The sequence below is a fragment of the Prinia subflava genome, chromosome 2, assembly GCF_021018805.1.
Source record: "Prinia subflava isolate CZ2003 ecotype Zambia chromosome 2, Cam_Psub_1.2, whole genome shotgun sequence".
In the NCBI taxonomy this organism is placed as follows: domain Eukaryota; kingdom Metazoa; phylum Chordata; class Aves; order Passeriformes; family Cisticolidae; genus Prinia; species Prinia subflava.
The window spans coordinates 31,608,953-31,631,501 of record NC_086248.1 but is presented as its reverse complement, the minus strand read 5'-3'; the positions used below and the strand labels follow the sequence as shown (position 1 = coordinate 31,631,501).

The following is a 22,549-nucleotide window of genomic DNA, read 5'->3' as shown; positions in this document are numbered from 1 at the left end:
ATTTTATTCCAGGAATCCTTCTTGGTGATGGTGTTAACATTTTCGTATTTAGATACTGTTAAACTTGTTTTTAAAAATGTTTCAGTGGATATACCATATACATGGTCTTTTCCATGCTTGATGTTTTCTATGCTTGCTTTTCAAGATAGCTAATTTGGTTTTATCCTGTTTTCCCGCAGCAGTTAAGATCATGGAAGAACTAGAATCGTCGGGCGATGACATTTTTGTCACAGCCAGCCCTTTCGAAGGGTTGCCTTTCTTCACCGGTCCCGGCGCTGTCTCCACGGCGCAGCCTGGCGCTGTTATCACAGACGCGCTGCCACCAGTGGCGCCGCTGCCTGCGGCCACCAGCCCGTCCTACAGCCCCTCGGAGATCATCGAGCAGTCCCTTGAGGTGCCGCACTCCCCAGCGCCGGCGCCCGAGGGCGCTCCTGCCGATGGCACCGGGCTGGGCGTGCAGGACATCGCCGCCGAGCTGGACCAGGCGGGCGCCGTGAGCACGGCGGCGCTGGAGGAAGGGGAGCCGGGCAGCGGGGACAGCGCAGGGCTGGCCACGGAGCCCGCGGGAACCACGGCGGCGCCCGTGCTCAAGTACGTGACCACCAGCTCCATGACCACCGCCGCCAGGGGCAAGGAGCTCGTGGTCTTCTTCAGCCTGAGGGTAACCAACATGCACTTCTCGGATGACCTCTTCAACAGGAGCTCCACCGAGTACAAGGCACTGGAACAACAGTTCATGCAGCTGGTGGGTGAAAATCGACTCGAACAACACGTGTGGTGGCTGGGTGCGGTTTAAAGGAACACACTGAAGTGCACAGTATTTTAAACAATACTGAACCCTACTACAGTTCAATCTGCTAAGCTGTATTTTAAAGGATCCGTAAGCCTGGGATGCTCTTAGACAAAGTTTATGAAGCCAGTGATGAAAGATTTTACTTGATTGAGAGAACCCAGCTATATGGCTAGCATGTAATTTATTTGGCTTTTTCTTAGATCCATGTCAACAGTATAGCAGTGCTGATTATATCTAAGGCTTGTGTCTGCTTGCTGCTTTTAAAAATAGGCTTTTAAAAATACATCACAGCATAGACTATGATTAGATATGGATTTTCTCGTTGGTACATTAGGGCACAGGTCAGCTTGGTAACATGACTATTACACTATGCCCTAGCCTGCCTGGATTGAATGTTTGAAAATAATTAAAGTTGGCTTTTGAGTGAGGTAATTTTTTTCTCTTCCAGATGAATAAACTCCCCAGCTGCTATGCATTTCATTACAGGGAAATTGCTGTCCATCCATCTCAATACATTATTGAGAAAAGAGCAGAAATCCAGAAGATACTGCTACACAGAAAAGTTAATTTGTTGGTGGAGCTTAACAGTTGTATTAAACGGGGAAATAAATCTGTTATTTGTGTACTTGATAATGAAAATTGACTATAAGAGAAATTAATAGCAGGTAGACACTGACAGTAAGTTAAAATAAAGGCAAATCTCTGTTTTGCAGCTGCTTCCATACCTTCAGTCCAACCTTACAGGTTTTAAGCATTTGGAAATTCTGAACTTCAGGAACGGAAGTGTGATTGTGAACAGCAAAATGAAATTTGCCAAGACAGTGCCATACAATATCACAGAAGCAGTACACTGTGTTTTGGAAGATTTCTGTGATGCTGCAGCTCAACACCTCAATTTGGAGATTGACAGCTATTCCCTGGATATTGAGCCAGGTAAGATTGCGTTACTAATGTATGTGCAAAATCAAAACTAAGCAGACAACCTTTTTTCAGATTGTCACAGCCTCAGAAGTACGACTGTCTTGGAAATAACCATGTTAGCAATAGCCTCCCAGTGATAGAGGGTAATAAGACAAAAAAAGATGTTGCAAATTCTCTGCAGCAGACATATTTTCATGCTGTAATGAAACCTGGGTGGAGCTGTTGGGCTGTGCATGTTCACCAGCTGCTTCTCAGAGACAAACAGAGTGATCCCTAGAATAACTGCTGGGTGAAGACAGACACGTATAAGAAATGCTCCTGTGCAGTTTGCAGGTGTGACATGCAAGTCTTGCACTGGAGTATGGAAACAACTTCTGATGATTATTGCAATGTTGTAAGCAAACCATGGTTTGGAGCATCATTAAATCTTTTCAAAAGGGACACAGAATTCAAAACAAAAGGAGACTATTGAGGAATAATTGGATTCTGCAGATACTCACTAATTGGAGCATGACTTTATGTAGTACTCCATAGATTTGTAATTCTAGAATCCCTCTGGATTTATATCTTTCAAATAAGTTTGTAGTCTTTTTTGAACAGTAGAAAGTCAGTAACTACACATCTGGACACTATTCTTATGTCAAAAGCTTAATGTTTTCAAAAACGACACTGTTTTATAAAATTGAATCTATTATCAGGCTTTGGTAATCATTTCAGAGTTGAATTAAATTTCATTTTCCTGAAGAAGAACAATAGCTAAGGTATGCAGATGCCTTTAGGAGTTTTGGTTAAGCTGTCTTTTTTTGTACAGATCTATGACAATTCTGGAACAAAAATCCATTTACAATTCAGGCAGGCAGCTTTTAACCAGTTTTCATTTTACATATGTCTCTGTGGCCACTAAAAACATAGGTAGCTTGTGGTAAAGAAAGTAAACCAAATCACAGTATTTTACCCTTCAAATACTGCCATGATAAACTGATGTTTGATTAATAATGTATTAAGTTAGTTCATTAAATAGAGTGAGCTTTGGGCTGCCATATGTTCCCTCCTTTAGTAATAAATTTTCATTAAATAAAAATTAAGATCAGAAAGATCCTAAAATGCAAATTCAGAAAAAATTTAAAATCTTTAATCTTCATCCAGTATGTTTTACTGATGGGGTATATCAACATTAATTGAGGAAAACAGAAAGTTTATTACAAGAGTTTGTGGAGAGAGCTGGTTTTTTGAGGCTTATAAGCAGTAGTATAGTGTCAAAATACAAGAAATTGTGTTTACAAAGCCAGTATACCCCAGTACAGGTATTTCAAAGCTTGATGCGTTTTCATTTCAGAAAACAAACAAAAAAATAAAGCCAAGCTGTGTAGCAAGCTAAGGTCATATAAAGCAGAGTCTTCTTTATTGTGAAACTGAGAGCCATCTAGTGGTAATGATGTTCTACCAAAGTGAAACATGGATAGCACTGACAGTCCCAAATCTGTATCAAGAGTCAGCAGCTGCAAAGGGCTGACTGCACTGGTCATTAATAATACCATAAAGAAGGACTTTTAGAAGTACCTGCATAAAATATTTTATTCATCTAAATTAAGTGAAAACAGAAAATATAACAAAGTATGCACTTATGTGTTAGGGAAGATGAAATATTATCACAAAACCCCAGCCCAGTCAAATGTTCAAGCCAAGCTCTACTTGTTATTGGAGTTTACATGTGCACACACTCAGTCCAGGAGCAAATGACATATCAAACCAACATGCACACTGCATGTAGCAAAGGGAAATGGGGCTAAATTAAAACCCACTATTTAAAAATTCGAAACAGGAAATAGCCATAAAGTTATCGAGGGATTATAAGTGAACAGCTCTGATGGATTCATTTCTACCACTGAAGCATATCCCAGAGTGAGATTTCCAGTACTCCTATAACAAATGCAATCCTCATTTTTCATTTAAATTAGTATTACTGAGCATCTGGTATACAGGGCATGAGTGACTGCAGAAGAAAACTCTGAGCCCACTTACAAGCTGCAATATCCAGAACAAATCTTATTTTTAAACTACATAATTATAAAGGGCCACATAGTCCAGCTCATACCTGTATATCTGCTCTCATTTCCTTCTCTGCTCTCTTTTCCTAGTTTTTCCCCCTTTTTTTTTTTTTTTCCCTTTTCCTTTTTGAATTCATACATCTTACTTGGGCTGTTTGCTGGCAAGAGCAGGATTTGTATCTTCTGGTCTGCTTCTCATCTCTTGCCCCATGGTACACAAGCTCCAAGGGACAAGAGGTGGATGCAGCCCTCCTCCTCATCACCCCATCAGCACCAGCTGGGTTGAAGAGTTAAAATCACTCTTTCTGGGTCTTTTTTTTTATTTTTAATTCATTTCTAGTAAGAAGCAGAGAATGGGAAAGGAGAAGCAGACATTTAACAGCTGTCTCTGATTTGGGCCTTCTCATGAACATCAGCAGGGTCCTTTTCTCTTAATCTCACAGAGGCGTCCCTTACTAATATTTAAAAAACAAAACAAAACAAACCACCAAACCTTCCCAATGTTAACATACGACAAACAAAAAAACCTTTTTAAAAAAAAGGAAAAAAAAGAAAAAAAAAGAAAAAACCCACCACAACACACAAAAAACGCCCCCCAATGCTACAAAGCCTGTAAGTGCACATTTTCTTTGGAATATAACAGTATTTCTACATTGCAAGTATTAGTATTGTGCAATATTCAATAATCTAATTCCACTCCTCTGTCATGTCCTAAATTACATGTTTAAGATCATTACAGTTGAAAATATTCCTCACTCATAAGGCTGTAGCACAGGATCCAGGATTACGGTGATAGCACTCACAGCAAAAACAGGGTAAAAACATCCAAATGTGGAAAATCCTTGTCAGTGAGATGAAAATAAACTCCCTGCTCAACAGTGATGGGGTAAATCAGTGCAGATATCAATATGAATTTGCACGCTTGCTGTGTCCTGTACAGGAGGAAGGCTGTGTGTCCTCTCACGCTGGATGACATCCTCCTATTAGGGTGCCCAAGTGGCAGGCCAGTAATCATGAGCTGTTCTCTCTGGCTGCCACAAGCCCTGCCAAGGCCCTTTGGGGTAATGCTTCAGTTAATGATTTCCCCATCCTTTACAGCTGATCAGGCAGACCCCTGCAAGTTCATGGCATGTGACAAGTTTTCCGAGTGCGTAATGAACGAGTGGACAAACGAGGCCGACTGCCTGTGCAAGCCTGGCTACGCCAGCCAGGATGGGCTGCCCTGCCGGAGCCTGTGCGAGCTGGAGCCCCATCTCTGTGTCAATGGTGGGAAGTGTGAGCTGGTGCCAGGAAGAGGAGCTGTCTGCAGGTAAACAGATTGATGCATTCTGTTAACAGCCCCATAAAACATGCTAATAAGCCAAAACCTCGACATTCAGATGCTGTAAGTCACACTGCAAATACCCTTTTGAGTATTAATAGTCTCACCATGGATAAATCCATTTCTGCCTGTTAGTATACACAGAACATTATGATCTAGTTATTTTTAAAGATGCTTCAGAAAGTTATTGGAAATTCAGCATCATTGGCAGAAATGACACACACAAATGCATGCATTCCTTTCAGATTTCCAAACACATTTTGGAAAAATAAAATACCACATTCACACTTTTGCTGCTGATTACATGGTAGCATTTTAAGAAATTACATTTTCCGAAGAAATGTATTAAAAGGGAAATCTTTATTCATATAGACTGTGATTCCAGACCACCCAATAAGACACATGAAGGCAAAAGCTGCTTTCAGGTCTTTCTGGGAAAGACTTGAAGATTAACAGCTCTTCCTCACTGCAAATATATTCCTTAAGGATTTTTAAATGGAATTCTCTTAAGTCAATACTGAGAACTACACAGTTCTTGAACATATTAATTCCCTTTTACAAAGTATCAAGTTTCTTCTCGTTGTAAGACTAGACAATTCAGAGCATTATGTGAAACTGTATACTAGACTGGCACAGAGTAGCTTACCAGCCAGGTACATAAGCAAGAATCAAGTTACAATTCTTGCATTTTTTTGTTCTCTCTTAGTTCTTTGACTAGATTAATGATACATCTTTTACCTTACTTAGGATTAACATAAAAAAAAAAAGAGCACTGGACAAATTATTCAAATTATTCACTGTAATAACCCAACTACCAAAATTAATTTGCTTCAACGGGCATCACAGAAATGATATTGTATTCACCACAGTTACTGCCAGATTCCTGACTTTCAGAGTCACAGTAGAGCAGCTGCAGCATTTAGTACTAGAAATCAACCTGGGAGCTAGAAAGGTCCTCTTCAAAACACTGCTGAGGTAGCAAGGCATCTGACCTACTCCTCCAAGACTGATGCACTGAGAAAAATAGCCCATTTCCCATTCAGAAAAACCCTGACTTGATGCATAGGTATAACCAAACCATTATGAGGAATCATAAAAGTATTAAAAGTAATAAACAAAACTTTTTGTGAATTACAAAGTCACAAATTCCCACCAGTGTTGGACTGACAACTTGTGCAGACTTGTACCATCAGAGAGGAAATTACAGCCTACTATTTGCTCTTGTGTTCTGTGTAAATTCACATTCCTGTCTTAAAAGAGGAGTAGGGTCCTGCTATTTGTTGTAGAACTCGTATTTCAGACCTTGCTCCCCAGAATGAAATCATCAGTAAATAGAATATAGGCTTCAAAGATGTGTTCAGACATTACCTTAAAATACCTGAACTTTCAAGGTTCTAAACCACAAATGTTACTGTGGGGTTAGAAATTTATCAGAGATATTTAAAATGCATTATTTCCTTAAAATTTGTAGGTCAGCAAGGAATATATCAGTGTCTTTTTATTTAAAACTCACTCTCATGAACGTAAAAATATTATTTTTCCCTGTCATCAATCACATTATTTTCATGGAGACATATAACAATTATTTGTAGTGGAAATAATGAGTTCATATTACAGTGTAAATTTTCCTTTCTTTTTGTTTAAGACACTCAGTATTTTTTTTCTTGAAGTTCTGTACATTTTTTCTCTTCCTTTCCTTGTTTTAGATGCCCTGTACGTAGACACCAGCTTTACCAAGGACAGCGCTGTGCAAAGTTTGGTCCAGAACCCACACAACCCTTCACTTTTAAACCTCTCATTCTTGGCTTAGGAAGCCTTGGTTTTATTTTCATCATTTTAATTGTTAAGATAAGAAGAAAATGCAAAAGAAACTCTAATTTGCAGTAAGCTGCTCACAGTCTTTTCCTTCACATTTCAAAATATTCCTTTTGGTTTCTTTTGCAATTTAAAATCTTACCTAAACAAAAATGTTCTGCATTGTAGAAGTCCTACTCTCAGCAGCTGCAATTCAGAGAACGCTGTGAGGATTAATCCTGCTTTTGAACACGATGAGCCCCTATCTAGCTTGTGTCACACGGCTTGCAGTGTAAGTGCTTGTCTCAGTTCCTCAGAGATCCTTGATCACGAAGCATTACATGAACTTGAAAACACAATTCAGCCTGGAGGTAAACTGCATGGAAATCCCTTTCTCATCCCTCAACAGCCCCACCTGAAATAACAGAACCAATATCGTGTATTAACTCCACAACTAAATCAAACTTGAAGCTGCTCCCTTGCTTGGCAATTTCAGAACTAAAAATTCTAATGCATTCATTGCTTTCCACATTTACTGCAGTGTAGGTTTCATACCAGGACTCTAGAACTGCTTTTCTTACAGCTCTCTTGCATGGCTCTGGCAGTCTATCCTGTCTGAGTGCTTTTAGTCATTTACAGAAATAATTAGTGTTTGGGTTTTTTCTCTTGTAGGTCACCAGATGAGTTTACAAAACCAAGACTGAGAAGTTAGTCTCTGGAATTCTTAGTTTCCAGCGTCAGCCAGACAAAACCAAGGTTTGTGACTATTTTCAAGAACATTTAAAATCTGTTGTGTGCCATTGTCAGTGTTACTAGGGAGCCTCTTTGTAGTAATTCCATACAAAGAAATGCTCAGATTTTTTTTGATGCTTGATATAACAACTAAATTTTCTTCTTAAATGTTTTTATGTAACAAAGTTCTATTTTGTATAACCATGTGCTAGCGTGTCAGTCACTGGAACATGTGAATACCTGAAATGACAAATTAACACAAAATGCAATCCAAAGGGGCGGTTTAAATAGCAGTGCTAGATCACTTAAAATCTCAGATCACTCAATCTGGTTAAGCTACATAGAGTTTGACACGGAGAAATTCTAATTTGAGCAGAATACTGCTTGTATCTCAAGTATTATTTCAAGTTTTGTAATTTGAAACCCTTGTATCTTTGTGGGGGAAAAGAAGGCAGAAAGGAGAAAAGCTGAGTCAAAAATTCCTCTAAAATTGGCAGACTGTTTCTGATGTATCGGAGTATGTCCACTTGGTAGGTAGAAAAAAAGCTTTTACTTTGCCATTTTCATTTTTCTGAATTACAGCCCAATTAGGAACAAAAAGGTTTTGCTATAGCTATTAGCACCCAAAGTTATTGTGGGGAATATCAGGACATTATGGACTTTACAGAAGACAGGATACCAACTACGTGACCCTCAGGCTCCTTACATGTCTATTGCTATGTCAATAAAGGAACAATCAAAGATACCATATAGAAAGATTTATTGTCACTGACTTTCATCATAGCCAGCTCTGGTCTCTTCAAGTGCTAAGGCCACAGTACCAGACTGAGCTGAAAATGGGGGGCTGGAATGCAAAGACAGCAATGGACAAAGATAGAGATGGACAAAGCAGCAGCAGGCAGGAGCAGTTTGGAAAAGCTCAAGAAGGAACTTGCTTCACTGCTCATAAAAGCACAAGCACAGATGTTTGCAATTAGTATTTTACACCCACCTTAAAAGAAATGTGCTTGTGGGCAATTGTAGACCAATAAACTTTCATAATAGCTAAACTACTTAAAATTACTATCTAGAAAAGCATTCAATATTTTATTAAAGTAATAAAATGGCACATCTGTGAAAGAAAACCAGGTCTGTGTCATCTAGACCATATTTGAATAGTCAAAAATACATTGACAAAGCTCTTCTCAAGATCTAGTTAAATAAATCAATTTAGTGAGAAATCCAGCAACCACAAAATTGAAATGGATTTTTAAAAATTAGGTGGCTATTTTTCACTGTTACCTAAGTTCACAGTGAATGTTTACATCACCCTTAGATTCAACATGTTTTTAATGATTTGAAAAAAGTCAATGGTAGAAGAAAATGAAAGTAGAATAGCTTTCATTAGCTGAAACTAAGAGGAGCACTTTGATTTCACAATCTAGGAAACTCCTTCAGGACTAAATGTTATAAAATAAAATATGGCAATTGAACTGAATTTTCAGGAGGAGGTGGCTGTCTACAGCTCATAGGCCAAATTGAGAATTCAGTATTTAAATTCTGGTTTGCAATATGTAATGACAGCATTGACAGCTTTCTAGGATGTATAATCTAGAGTAAGTAGATATTTACTCTGTAAATATCTGTATTTATAAAGCTCTGTATTTATAAAGGCATTTATGAAAATAGGCGCAAAGTTCCAGTAGAAGCTAAAATAACCCTCAAATCCTTCCCAAATATGAAAAATGTCTCCAGTTTAGTTATAAAATCAGTGTATGGAAAATAATTGCAAAACTTACTTATCAGAGGGGGTTTTGATTGGGTGGAGTTTTACCCAATTAGTCTTTCAAAAACTAACGACCTTTAACATATCCAGGGGTGGCGCATCCACAGTTTCTCTGGGCAATCTCTTACAGTGCCTCACAAGCCTCACAGTTAAGAATTTCTTCCTTACTTCTAACGTAAATCTTTTAGTTTAAAGCCATTTCCTCTCATCCTATCACTCCCTGTCCTTGCAAAAAGTCTCTCTCCCTCTTTCTTGGGCCCCATTTAGGTACTGAAAGCCACTTGAAGTTCTCCCTGAAGCCTTCTCTTCTCAAAGCTCAATTCTTACAATGAACTACAATTATCTTAACAGATTTTTGTGTGACCTTGCCTATTAGCTATTAGATAAATAGTACATTTTCAAATTCAACAATACTTTTCAAATGTCTTATTTTTCAGGGATTTTCTCCTATAGATATTCAAGAAAGAAGGTCTGCATTATTCAAGATTGGACTTCAGGATGAGTATGAAAAAAAAATGAAGGATTCCTAAAGATACAGTATTTTGGCTCTAAAATCAATGCACATTAAAAAATAGTTTTACTGAAGGAAAGCAAATGACCAAGCTAAGCAGCTTTTCAGCATGTCTAAAATGCCTGGTAGGAAGTCCCCACTATTACGATGCATGCATTAAGCTTCTGGTGCTTACACAATTTAACTGTTTTATTTAAGAACTGAGTGCTAGAAACAGATTTTGCTGAGATGTGACATTTTTCAATATTGTATGTTACAACCATTCTGGTAAAAATGTCAGTGAAACTTCAGTGCATTTCTATACTCCTTTATTAACGTCCCTTACATACACTGATGCAAATGGTGAATGGAAATAAGAGCTGTCATTGACCAAAGGCGACAGTAAAAGCATTTGGGAACTTCTTTATTCCCTCCCTGAATATTCACATTGGAAATCACACAGAAGCTGGATTTAATTTTTCAAGGGTTTCTGTGAACATCAGATTCCTATTTTTCTGTTAGTAAACACATCATTTTTACATATGTATATATTCACTTAACTGTTTAACTTCTGATGACAGTGAAACTATCAGGTTATCCTAAGACTTCCAACTTTTTGCTGAGGTACAATATGTGGAATTTAATCTTTTCAGAACATGGGATTTATATTCACAAGCACTGTCCTGGTAGTGAGTAGATTAGAATTGCACATGAGCACCTACACTTTAGACTCAGTATCCACACAAATAATTTTGAGAGGTTACTGTTAGCTTTTGTAGGAGAAATCCAAGCCGACAACAGGTGGCCATTAAGTATTTTGTAGGCTTATTAATTTATGCACTATGAATCCACAATCCCGATTCAAGTACCAGCATTGTTTTGAGTATCTTTTTCTTGAGTCTATATCTCTATTTATATTCTCCACCAGTGCTGTATTCAGGTACTGGTTTGCTGTTTGGTGCACACCAGAAGTCATACTTACAGCTCAAACTGAGCTTCTACAAAGTTCACGACTATCCTGGATGACAGCTCCTCATCCAGATGCGGAACTTTCGTGTATCCAGGACAGCAGCTGATTTCAGTGACAATTCTTACTTCGCACCGTGCAGTTCCCACAGCACAGACTGAACTTCAGTTCACCTTCTCAAGTCCGCTCAAAAGAACTGTTTACGAATTCCAAACAGCTGCACGGATCTGCCTGCAAAACCGCCGGAACTGGTGACCGCGTACGAATGAAGGCAACGCACCAAGAATACACGGTTGAGTTTCTACAGCTGAAGTAGTGTTTTTACTTACTCTATTTAAGTAGGAAAGAAAAAATAACAAAGAAACCTAAGATGTGGTTTTATACAGTAACACTTCAGAACAAAATTACTTTAAAAGTACTTTTTGCGGGGCACTGGAAGTCATCCTTGCCTACAAATGCTAGCTTTTCACTATTGCTCATGTAAGCTAAGAATGCATCAAGAATGCTGATAGCATTCCATTTTTTTCCACTACAAATGTATTTTTGTATGTGTTTAGTGTTTTTCAACTTATACTAGTTATCATTAGCCAGATTAAAAAATAAGTAATTTTAAAAGGTGTATTTTAATAATGGTTATTCATGATTGTATTTATCACTCTCAACTATTAATTACCAAATATATTTGCTGGGCGTAAACCTTTTGTATTTCAATAAAACATAATAAAATTATTTACTTGAAAATTTCACAGGGAATTGAAGTTGTACCTAATCTTACATTAAAACTCATCATGTTACTTTAAAACTGATGTAAAGTTACAGCTGGAGATAAGGAAACTGAAACAAAATGAAATTTCCTAGATAAAGTATGAATTGCTTGAATTTTTAAAGTACAAAACTACCACTCTGATTTGGTCCTTTAAGATAAGAAAGTTCCCCGAGACTCTGAGGGGAGTACAAACAAAACCCCACAAAAGCAATACCACATTCCTGTCCCAAACATAAAGCTTCCCCCACAGCACATTCACAGCAGCAGAGTTGGTGTCACCAGTCACTGACTGACAATCTAAAATTAAAAGGATGCAGAGTACACAGCATAGCAAATGACAGACATATTGGAAGTGATAGCAATAAATGCTAAAAAAAAGTAATAAAAGTAAAACTATACTTGTTTCAGTAAATATTGAGAAATGAAGTATGAGATTTAAGATAACAAAATCAGAATTTTCTAACATCAGAATGTTTTTCTGGGGGAACACTTATTTTAGAAAGGAAAGACAAAATCTCTACTATAATACAGCTTTACAAAGTAGGTTTAAGCACCAAAAGTATCTCAAGGAAAAGCAATAGACGGTACCAGCAAAGGAATATTTTTATCTTTCTCATAACTTAATTAACCCTTATGCTTCAACTCTTCAAAGACAAAAGAGTAAAAAGATACAAGTAAGATTTCAACATGGAATGTGTTTATTTTTTATTTTTAATTTTCAGTACAGTATTAGGAGGTCATTTAAATACTTAAAATAAAGATTTTTGAGAAAAACCCAGAGGATTCAACTAGATAAAGAAAAACACAATCTTATCAATGGATAAAAGACAAGTATTGAATGACCTTAGGATCTTCAGAGTAGCATTCTCAAGAAAATGCATATTCCTGGGTCACCTAGTCAGGAATGTTGCTTAGTGTGGTGATTCTCTTCCTCTCCTTTGTTTTGTGGAGCATTTTAGGCAGATCTCAACTATAATGGACAGCTTCTCTGACAGCCAGGAAGAATTTTACTCTTTTTTTTTTTAATGAAACACACAGAGAACCAAGCCAATGTGCTTTAAAAACCTGATTATAATTTTCTCTATAATTGTAGATAAGAAGGGCATCATGTCATCCTAAAGATCAACCTTCTCCCCTCCTTTTACATTTCCTCTCCAAATCAACCAACTATAATTATCTGACACAATACAAGGGACCATGGAAACAATTGGTAAGCAGTTAAATATTGCCAGACATGTAAAAAAATAAAATAATCTGAAACTAACTGAAAATTAATTTTGTTTCACAAAAAGATAAGTAAAACTAAGAGGAGAAGCTGCTTTTGGTATGGAGTGAAAAAAAACAGGGAAAAAAAGCAGCCTGATACTGTGCAAACTAGAATACCCTGATTTCTGGAATGCATCTTCTGCTTCCCTCAGGCATAGTTCTGGAGCAATGCTGAGAGGTGGGAACATCTCATTTGAGATGTCCAGCCACCAGACCCTCTTCCACTCTATTTTATTTTCATGATAGCTCATATTTGTTAGTCGTTTAGTAAAAAAAAAAATTCATACACCCCATTCTGAAGAATAAATTTTCTTTCCAGTGCCAGTCAAGGAAATCCTGACATAACTAAAGAACAGGGTGGAAAAATTCAGGTAATTTTATTAAAAGTTCCCTGCAGGTATGTTTACACACATACATACATACAAAATATTCAAGCACATATATGTGTATATACCTACACACACAAGCTGAAGTTCTTTGCTTACTATGTTATGTCTCATAAGATCCATGGATTTTTAAAGAATTATACACTGAGATGGAATGTGCTAGATCAAGCAGCTAAACCCAGCCAGAAGCAAACACAGGTCAGGCCAGTGATTTTTCTTCCTTGGATCGCATGAGCAAGCACAGCTTCCTGCAGTGCCCAGTGTCTGGGGAGTGAAAGTTGTCACATTTTGGTTCCAATGCAGTAACACACTAAACCAGTAACCTAAATTTCGTAAGCTGCACCTTTAAACTCATGCAACACTGTGCGGGTTTGCACACATCTTTCCAGCCTGAAGTCTGATGCACTTCTCCTTTCACCTTCCAGCCAAAAAAAGACTTTTCAGTGAAGAATTTGGGTATAATGAAAACAATTTTCTCATTTACATGACCAGGAAATAGAGTGGGTCTGCTCAGATTCTCTGTCACAGTGGTTGTGTGAAGGGTTAAATACCACTTGAATATCTCCACATTATTCCCATAAGGAGTGCATTTGTAACAACAAGCAGACTGTGGCACGCAACCACAGTCTAAGGTCAGCAAGGAGCTTTCTCTGTGCTACAGAACCACCCCTTTTGAAAATTAAGCATATTTATGCATTTAAAAACTAAAGCTTCCAAGAGGTTTCATGCTGAGTAAGGAGTGAGGAAATTATTTTATACTGTAAGCAAACTGTCAATTAAAAAGTGCAAGACTTCATTTTTAAACCGGGCTATGTAATTGGACATCAAGCTACTTATATTTTGAATTTCTATCAGAGAGATAACAAATGGTCATGTTTAATTTGTTGAAATAATGGCCAGCAAGTTAAGGCAATGTTCACATAAGTGCAAGAGATGCGTCTTAAAACTGTATTAAATGAATGATTCCCACCCACAAAAACTCCCCAAACAAACTGCTTAATAGGGGAACTGTTACAAGCCATGAAACTTGACAGAGGAGATTAATATACAGCTCAGCATCCAAATCACTATGATATTCCAGTACACTAAAAATTGTAGCTATCTCATTAGCACATAGTATTAAGATGCATTATATTACTGGACCAATTTTTTACACAGTCTAACAAAAGGTACAGACCTTGCATATCTCATTATAGTTAAAATGAAGAGGATTTCTGAGGCTCAGGCCTTAATATTCAGTTATACTGCCAGCAAAAAGCTGAACATATTTCCCTTAATGCTATCCTTAATCTTATATACCTTCAGATACAAGGCTTGGACAATTCTGTGTAGTATACTGAAATTACACTACCTGGTTAAACAAACTGTCCAAGAATTGCTAATAGAAATGTGGTCAGAAAAATAAAGTCTAAAGTAGATTTGTACTAAAGAGAAAGAGAAAAAAATAATCTACGAGAGAAGTGGTATAAGCCCTAAAGAGGACTACATTCTTTGAGGACCTCTACACTATTTTGACATACATGAATGCTTTTCTTGGAATGTACAGAAAACCGTTTCTCTTAAACCAAGACAAAGAATGCATTAAACAGGAGTTTATGGGTCTCAAGTTTAGGAGGATTTCCCATCAGGTTCTGGAAAAACAAAAATCATTAAATACAGACACTAACCATTTTGCAAATCAGGACATAAAATGTCTCAGATTATATAAAAGTATACTCCAACTTCTCCATAACAGAAGTCAAAGCTAAGGCCTCACAATTCCAGTTATTAGAAACAGCATATTCTCTTTACTAGGCCACCACTTGAAGCCAACTACTGTGCTTTAAAGAAGAAATCTTATAAAAAGGTGTTTGCAGTGCAATTCTTTGTAATATGTACCAAATACAGACAGATTGCTTAAAATTGTTAAGAGTTATAACAGAAACTGTTAAAGAAAATGCAACATATAAACAAAATGCATCCAACTACACTGACTGAAGTTTCTTCAGGGTCCTCATACCTAGTAAAGTTCACTACACAAATTAAACATCATGAAGTACAAATTAACAAACCACATGATTAATAAAATCTGTTCACTTTATATTAAACCTCTCTACTCTGATTACAGAACGTTTAGGCCCTCTGTGGCCCAGAGGAACTCTTCCCTTTGTGTGGTGGGCGGGGCTCTCGTCTTGAACGCTCCTGTGCCGAATGCCCGGTTACTTCAACAGGTTCTGCAGCATCGCCGTGGCGTAGGTGGGGCGAGCCTGTCTGCTTGCAATTGCGTTCTGGAGATACTGGATGCCTCCGCAGCGCTCCCAAATTTCTTCAAACTGTCTCGGTAAAATTTCAGCGCCTCGCTTTCGGGTTAAGCCAGTCTCTTCAAGATTAAGCTCACACATATCCATATCATCCTTACCTAAATGGGAAAGGGAAAAAGAAAACGTTTTCTACATCATTCAAAGGTCCCATCAATAAAGATTAGGTCCTTGTTAATTACATCTCCTCTCTGTAGATCTGGTTTGCTTAGACTTCAGAGCTTAGGAGGAACTCCTCAGACACAGTCACTTTTCAGTTTCCTGGTTTTTTTGTTACACAGAGAACACTAAAGCAGTATGAGAATAAACCAGTATCAGATGCTGCAATTGACAAAGTTGTGCTTAAACACTGAGCGAAAAAGAATAAAGGAAATAAGCTGAAAGATCATCATCTTGATGTATTTTTCTGAAACCCATTACAGGATGACAACCACATTTAGATTACATATACTTTCAGTTTCAGGCCACTTCACAGTGAACTGCTTTACTTTTGGTTAAATGTAGCAAAGCAACTAAAACTTCCAGACTTTGGACCAAGTAGCTGATCTGTCAGCCTACCACCCAAAACAAACAGTGTTTACCAAATGGGACCAACATAGGCAATCCAGTGAAATGATATGTGCAGCTCACAAACTAATTTGTAATTTTATTTTTAATAGGTACTCACAACAGCAGTGCTACTTTTAGCTATGAGCTTTGGCACTGAACAGCAACAGTTGGTATAAGGAATTCTACTTAAAATAATTTGCACAAAACAAACTTTTGTGGCTAATAAAGCATAATTCTGAAGTGAAACAAATTGGCTATGGCCTTTTCCTCAATCTCTAAGTTAAATACAAAAACTCAAAACACAGAACCATAAGCAGCATTTCTCCAGTGTTTTCTCCCCTGCTCATTACCTCCAGAAAAGGAGAATACACTTCACTACCAGATAAATCTCTACCTATCCATTTCAACATTAATTTTCAATTTTTAAGATTGAAAAGCTATTCTCCCACACTAAGTAGCATAAATAGGGTAAATGCATCAGCTTGCTATTAGCCTCATGCTGTGGAAAGACAATGTAACATATACAAAAATTGTTTTGATACAAAATGCTTGGAATTCTTTATAGCTAACTAAAAAAGCAGTATAATAATGAGTAGACCTTTCCCAGATAAATTGTCATGTTTTACTGTCATGCTGTCTCCAGTTCAATGAATAATCTGAGGACTTGTGATAATAAAACCTTCTACATTTGGATTCCCACTCTGTCTATGGCTTTTGAAATTGAAGTATGTGTACAAGTAAAACGTAGGACCAGTTACACGTCCAAATGATATTCTGAAACATTTGGCCACCATCAACAGCAGTCCTGAATCCTCAAAATCTGCCCAGATGAGAACTGCTGATGGGGAAAAGAAAAGAACCAACAGGATACAACTGGGGAAACCTGGAACCTCACGCACTTTTTCTGAAGCTCATTATCAACCCTGAACCTTTTTGAAGTTGCAATTTTGCTTTCCATACCAACCTGCTACAAGCAGAATGGGTGCCTTGTCGGGGTGAAGCTCCATCTGCCGAGCAATCCAGGGCCCATCAAAGTGTGCATACCACCAACCCTTCTTCTTGTTCTGGGGGTCTTTGTACTGGTCCGCAGGGCGGATGAAGGGAATGCGGAAGTAGCGCTGCTGTCTGTTGATTTCTATCTCTTGTTGTCTGCCTGGTAGCTGGGCTGTGGGGTTCTGTTGTGCTATCACACAAAAAATCCCCCCAAAATAAGTGAACAAACCAATTAGAAAACAAGAAAGCCATATTACTTGCTTTATTAATCAGCACATTAAAAACCAAACAAAACAACAAAACAAACAAGAAAACAAATAAAACCCCCTCCAAAACCCAAGAGATTCTCTCTGAATTCAAGATCATCTGAAGTCTCAGCAAACCTAAAAAGTACTCCCATCTCAATAATGTGTATTCTGTTAATTGCAACAGCTAAAACACTGGTCAGAAAAGGCTCGTGTTAACTGCTGTATCTACATGTTTAAACAAAACAAAGTAAATAAAATAACATATTCTGCTTTAAATCAATATTTAAGGTAAAATTTCCCATATAAAATTTCTTTTGTTTAAATGTTGAATGTTAATTTTAGCTTTAGTTCAGTCCACTTCTCTGTAAAAAAAGATCACAGTGCACAGAAGCATTTTCAGTTACAAACATACAAAGCATCACTTGATGTTTGACAGTCAACACAAAAGGATGTATAATACTGTTAGAAATTACAAATTTGTTAATAGAAATATTGACAATAAATACTGCTTATTACAAAGCTGCAACCAAACAATTTTCTGCCTAGATTTCTGTATGTCAAAATCTGGCATTAGAACTAATTTCTGGCTGCTTTCTTTTTTCAAAGAATTCTTTATTTCAGACAATTAAGATCAGCTGACTGAGCTTCTAAAGGAAAAAGTTACATGAAAATTTTTCAAGTTTCAGATATATATATTTTTGGTAAAGCACATACACTCTATGTTAATTTATCAAATGATCAACCTTCTTAATCTTACATATACACTATCATAATTAGTTTTAAATAGTAAATGCTCTTAAAAGCGAGACCCTTTCTTTTAATAACCAGCCCTGCAAAAGTTTGTTACTGGTTTTATTTTAGTGGTTTACACCACCATACTGTTTAAGAACCTTTACCATCTCTACGGAAGAAAATCAGTATTAACTGTAAGTATGTTTCAGAAAAAAGGAATGTTTAAAAGTGAATTCCATTTTTGCCTTGTCTATTGAGCAACAAAGGTAATTTCTGGGCGAATATTTAATAATGGAAAAATGACAATTACTTTTAATAACATGAACAGGACTAATATAGACAGCAACTGCACCTTGAAATTTCTTCGGCTTAGATTCACGCAAAAATTATTTTTCTAAACTTGAAGAGCAGAACCTTAAAAAAACCCCATGTGTTATACATAGCAAATTTCCTTTTTTTTCTTACGTGTGCATAAAAATAAACATGGAAGAAAACCCCCCAGATTTTAACAGGCGAATGATACTTTTATACATCAACTCTGATAAAACACATACCTTACAGGGAGATAGAGCTTATAAAAAACTAGTTCTATTTTCTACAAATTGCCTGAACATTTATCCCAGCAGATCAGTGCTTTAGTATTGTCAAATACCTTTCGCACTGCAATGGCAATTGCTAAGGCTCATTTCTACCCCTAAGCATATCTAAATCCAAGGGCAAATCTAGAGAACAGGAATGCTAAGCAGCCAATGGAGCCTCTACTTGGTACTATAGAACTGCGGCTCTTTATTCAGAAAAAACCATCACCTGAATGTTAGTTTGTGTGCTAGGAAAATAGTTGTTACGTTAAGCTGAGTCCAGAGTTTTGCTACAACATGTTCAGACAATTAAAAAAAAAGTTAGAACAAGAATGTTATTTCATGAGGGTGTGGAAAAAAAATAGCGGATGATACCTTCCAATAATTTACATTAAAAGGTTATTTCACTCTCCCTTCCCATGACTCTTCAAATGGGTAGGACATCATGAAGACAAGTACATTTGTAAATTACTAGAGTAATGTACAGTTACCATCAGATGAATAACATTGTCAAATTATAATTTGTTTTTTTACAATTGAATTCTGTGTACATGTGTAGCAAAACACTCGATCAATCAAGGTTAGTAAAGAGTTCTCAAGTGTTCCTATTCCTCAAAGTTAGCTTAAACAACTGTCTCCTCACTTACTTGAGTTGCTCAAAAATGGTGCAAAATCTGTGAACAAATATTACATGTTGAACAAAACATGAAAGTGCTCATCCTTTATAAGTTATGGTTTTGTTACCTCAACATTTTTCAGCAATGCTGATAACAGACAGATGGGAATTCTAGTTACAACATAAACACAGATTCTAAGTATTTCTACTCATTTCCTACTTGTATTTTCACGAGGATTTAACCTCTAAATTAATCACTTTAATAATTCACAATTCCTGTTACAAAGCCTCAGTGGTGCACAGATTGCTCTGACAAATCTGCTAGTTAATTAATGTAGTAATTTTCTCTTTTGACATTTCTGCTAGAAAAAAAACTTCCAGACCTCTGTCAATACCAATAATAATATACAAACCAGTACTTAGCTTCTCTACTGAAGGTCTGAATTTAATTAAAGGCTACTTGTAAAATGGCATTAATTAAAGGATACTGTATAATTATATTAAATCAGAAGAGATGGAAAGAAAAAATTACATAATTTGAAGCACACTTTCACTGACACCAAAAAGACTTTCAGTTTAAACACCTAAGGAATCAGAATTCCTTCTTACTAGCTTCTCAGATCACTACAATATATATATGTGAAATGCCCATGTGCTATAGTTATTTGCAATACAAAGAATTATACTGGCATTAACAACAAGTCTCTAAAGCTCACTATCAATTTCTTCTGAACTGAAGGTTCTTCTTCAGAAATATGATGCCATATTTCAATGAAGGTAAAAAAATACAATGAAAAACATTGAAAAGAATGCAACAATGTCTGAATAAAAATGGTAAGAACATGAATATTCTCAGCTTTGTGTGCAAAAATCCAAAGATTGTCTGCTCTTTGGTACTTCCCATCAGCAATCCCACCCATGAATATTTTACCCATTTAGCTCCAGAGAGAACGTGTGAGCTCAAATTCAAAGCAATTTACCACTTTGCAGAAGTGCTTCAAATGTCTTTTCCTGCCATTTCAGTCATAAGCTTTCTTAAGCCCCCAAAACCACATTTCAGACATTCAAGGACCCATTCTTTGACAACATCTTCTCCAGGGCTCCAGATTTTGCCTGCCACATATCCATATTAAAGTTCCCTGAAGACATCAAACTCAGATAATGCTGAAGCAATGCATAACTCAAGTAAATGAATCAAGGGGAAGGAGGTGCCTTTGTACATGGACTGAGATTACCTAGGGCATCTGCATTCCCTGGGGTATTTATTCTCCATGTCCCAGGACAATGTCTAAATCTCAGGCTTTGTGTCTTTGGGGAGAGCACTTTCTCCCCATCTTCCCCTTCCTTTGTCTCTCCCATGAACTGTGTGGCAGGAACACAAGTATCAAATATCATGGAACCAAAAGACAAAAGGAATGATCTGACTAAATTATTCCATGCCTTTACTGTGATTCTATAAATTTCTTAGATTCCTTTTATAACAGACGATCACCAGACTTCTGAGGTGGGATGTTGGGAGAAGAGTAACAGTCCTCTCTGTAAATATCACTCCAGAATCAGGTATAGAATTTTCAGGTCTGGTAGTCTTAAACTTCCACACTTTCTTGATGAATGTAAAAGAAAGTCACTTACTCTGATTAGTGCGTTGCTTTGACAATAAAAACCTGCCTGTGAAATCAGTAGAATGAGAGTCTACATAGAAAACACGGTCTATGCAAAATTTGTCACCGCGTGAGCCAAAACTGGAATATCAACACTCACAGATTTTTTTAAAAGAGGATGTAACGTGATGTATGCAAGCAGTGATGTAAACGACAGAATTATTAGCACCTTTTAAAAGTATCTACATCTATGTCTACATAGCTCTATATTATGAAATATTAAAGTAGCACGGCAATAAAGATTTAACAAAAATGCCAGCACCTGCATCAGTAGATCAAGAACTCTTTTGAGCAGATGTCAGCTGGATGTGAGAAGGTTTTAAGAGAGCTGTTCAGCACAAGTAGCTTGGTCTACTGAAAGTTTTTTAATTCCTGTGAAAATTTTGCCAGTTTCAATCTTTCCAAAATATTTACCATAAATCAACATAAAACACTCCTAAAAACTCCAAGTTTCTTCAACCTAGCAAACCCAAAATCCATTCCAGAAATGTCTTCTTTAGAATATTATCACCAAAATTATTACAAACACAAAATTATCTCTCCTCACCATAGTCTGTGACTGATTTGGGAGCACGCTGTTCTGTTTCTGCATTGCGTTTCTTATTCTTGGATTTCCAAGCATGATACACCTTTAGCCTTCGGTGGAACTCTTCTCTGCAAGCTGCCAAGAGTTCAATATCTATCCCAAAAAAAAAAAGGAGAAGGGGAAGGCATGAGTGAGAAAAGTCAGAAAAATTATTTATTAACTGCTTTTCTAGACTGATAAGTTATACAAGATCAAGTTGTAACAGTAATATGATAAAATGTAATATAAAAACCCCTCATTCTCTGCAGCACAGGCCCTGAGTTTTATGGCCCAGAAACTCCCTCATTTTCTGATGAATCCTTTTCTGCTTTAGAGTAAAGGCAGTCCCCAAAGTAGCTGCTGTACTGGGACATTTGGAGGAGTGAAATGCTACAAATATTTCGGTTAACAGTATCACAACACAAGCAGCACAGAAACAAAAAAGGATTAAATTGCACTGCTGAACATTATTTCTGCAACTGATTAAAAAGGTAAAAGGCAATTTGACTGCTTAGACTTGCATTATTTTTTCATGTATCTATTTTAATTTTTCTGAATTTTATTGTACTAAGAGCTTGAATGATGACAAGGGTTTGTCATGAATCATCTGAGAGTATCCAAGTTGGCTTCACGAGAAATGAACTCCACTTATTACTGCACCATCTATGCAGCTCAAAACATTGCTCCAGTCTTGCATATGTAGAAACAGTAAAAGAGAATGAGTTAGTTTCCAATTTCTACATCCAGGAAGAAATTCTGAGTGATCTTAAATCACAAATTAACCAACTGATTTCAGTAAGAAGCAGGAAGAAACAGCAATAAATAAAAAAGCACTATTCTTATCTTTTTCTATCTTCACAGCATTGAGGGCAAAGTGATTAATGCCCCACTGTAAGCTTCCAAAAAGAAGTTGCACAGTTTGAAAATTAAAGAATAATATGAATGTCTAAGACAGAACCTATTTTTAAACTGTGCTTTATGTGACATTTTTGCTTTCTTTATGATCTGGTAGCAGCAAGAAGTGATAGCAAAAAAATTCTTAGAACATGCAAATTCTAGGT

The 22,549-nt window shown here is 36.9% G+C and overlaps 2 protein-coding genes across 3 annotated transcripts in view; one reads left to right on the top strand and one right to left on the bottom strand.

Moving 5' to 3' along the window:
- The window catches only part of IMPG1 (interphotoreceptor matrix proteoglycan 1), a 62,632-nt gene extending 49,908 nt beyond the window's left edge, over positions 1–12,724 (top strand). Inside the window, exons 14-20 of the mRNA XM_063391755.1 lie at positions 180–745; positions 1,507–1,726; positions 4,861–5,071; positions 6,790–6,966; positions 7,067–7,169; positions 7,550–7,633; positions 9,812–12,724. Of these exons, the coding sequence (XP_063247825.1) occupies positions 180–745; positions 1,507–1,726; positions 4,861–5,071; positions 6,790–6,966; positions 7,067–7,169; positions 7,550–7,561 (1,289 nt within the window). The 3' untranslated portion in view covers positions 7,562–7,633; positions 9,812–12,724. The remainder of the gene's footprint in view (positions 1–179; positions 746–1,506; positions 1,727–4,860; positions 5,072–6,789; positions 6,967–7,066; positions 7,170–7,549; positions 7,634–9,811) is intronic.
- MYO6 (myosin VI) overlaps positions 12,273–22,549 on the bottom strand; it is a 108,542-nt gene continuing 98,265 nt past the window's right edge. For both annotated transcript variants that reach the window (XM_063389499.1, XM_063389500.1), the window contains 3 exons: positions 21,471–21,602; positions 17,060–17,278; positions 12,273–15,647 (listed from right to left, as the gene is read on the bottom strand). In XM_063389499.1, the coding sequence (XP_063245569.1) occupies positions 15,448–15,647; positions 17,060–17,278; positions 21,471–21,602 (551 nt within the window). In that variant the 3' untranslated portion in view covers positions 12,273–15,447. The remainder of the gene's footprint in view (positions 15,648–17,059; positions 17,279–21,470; positions 21,603–22,549) is intronic.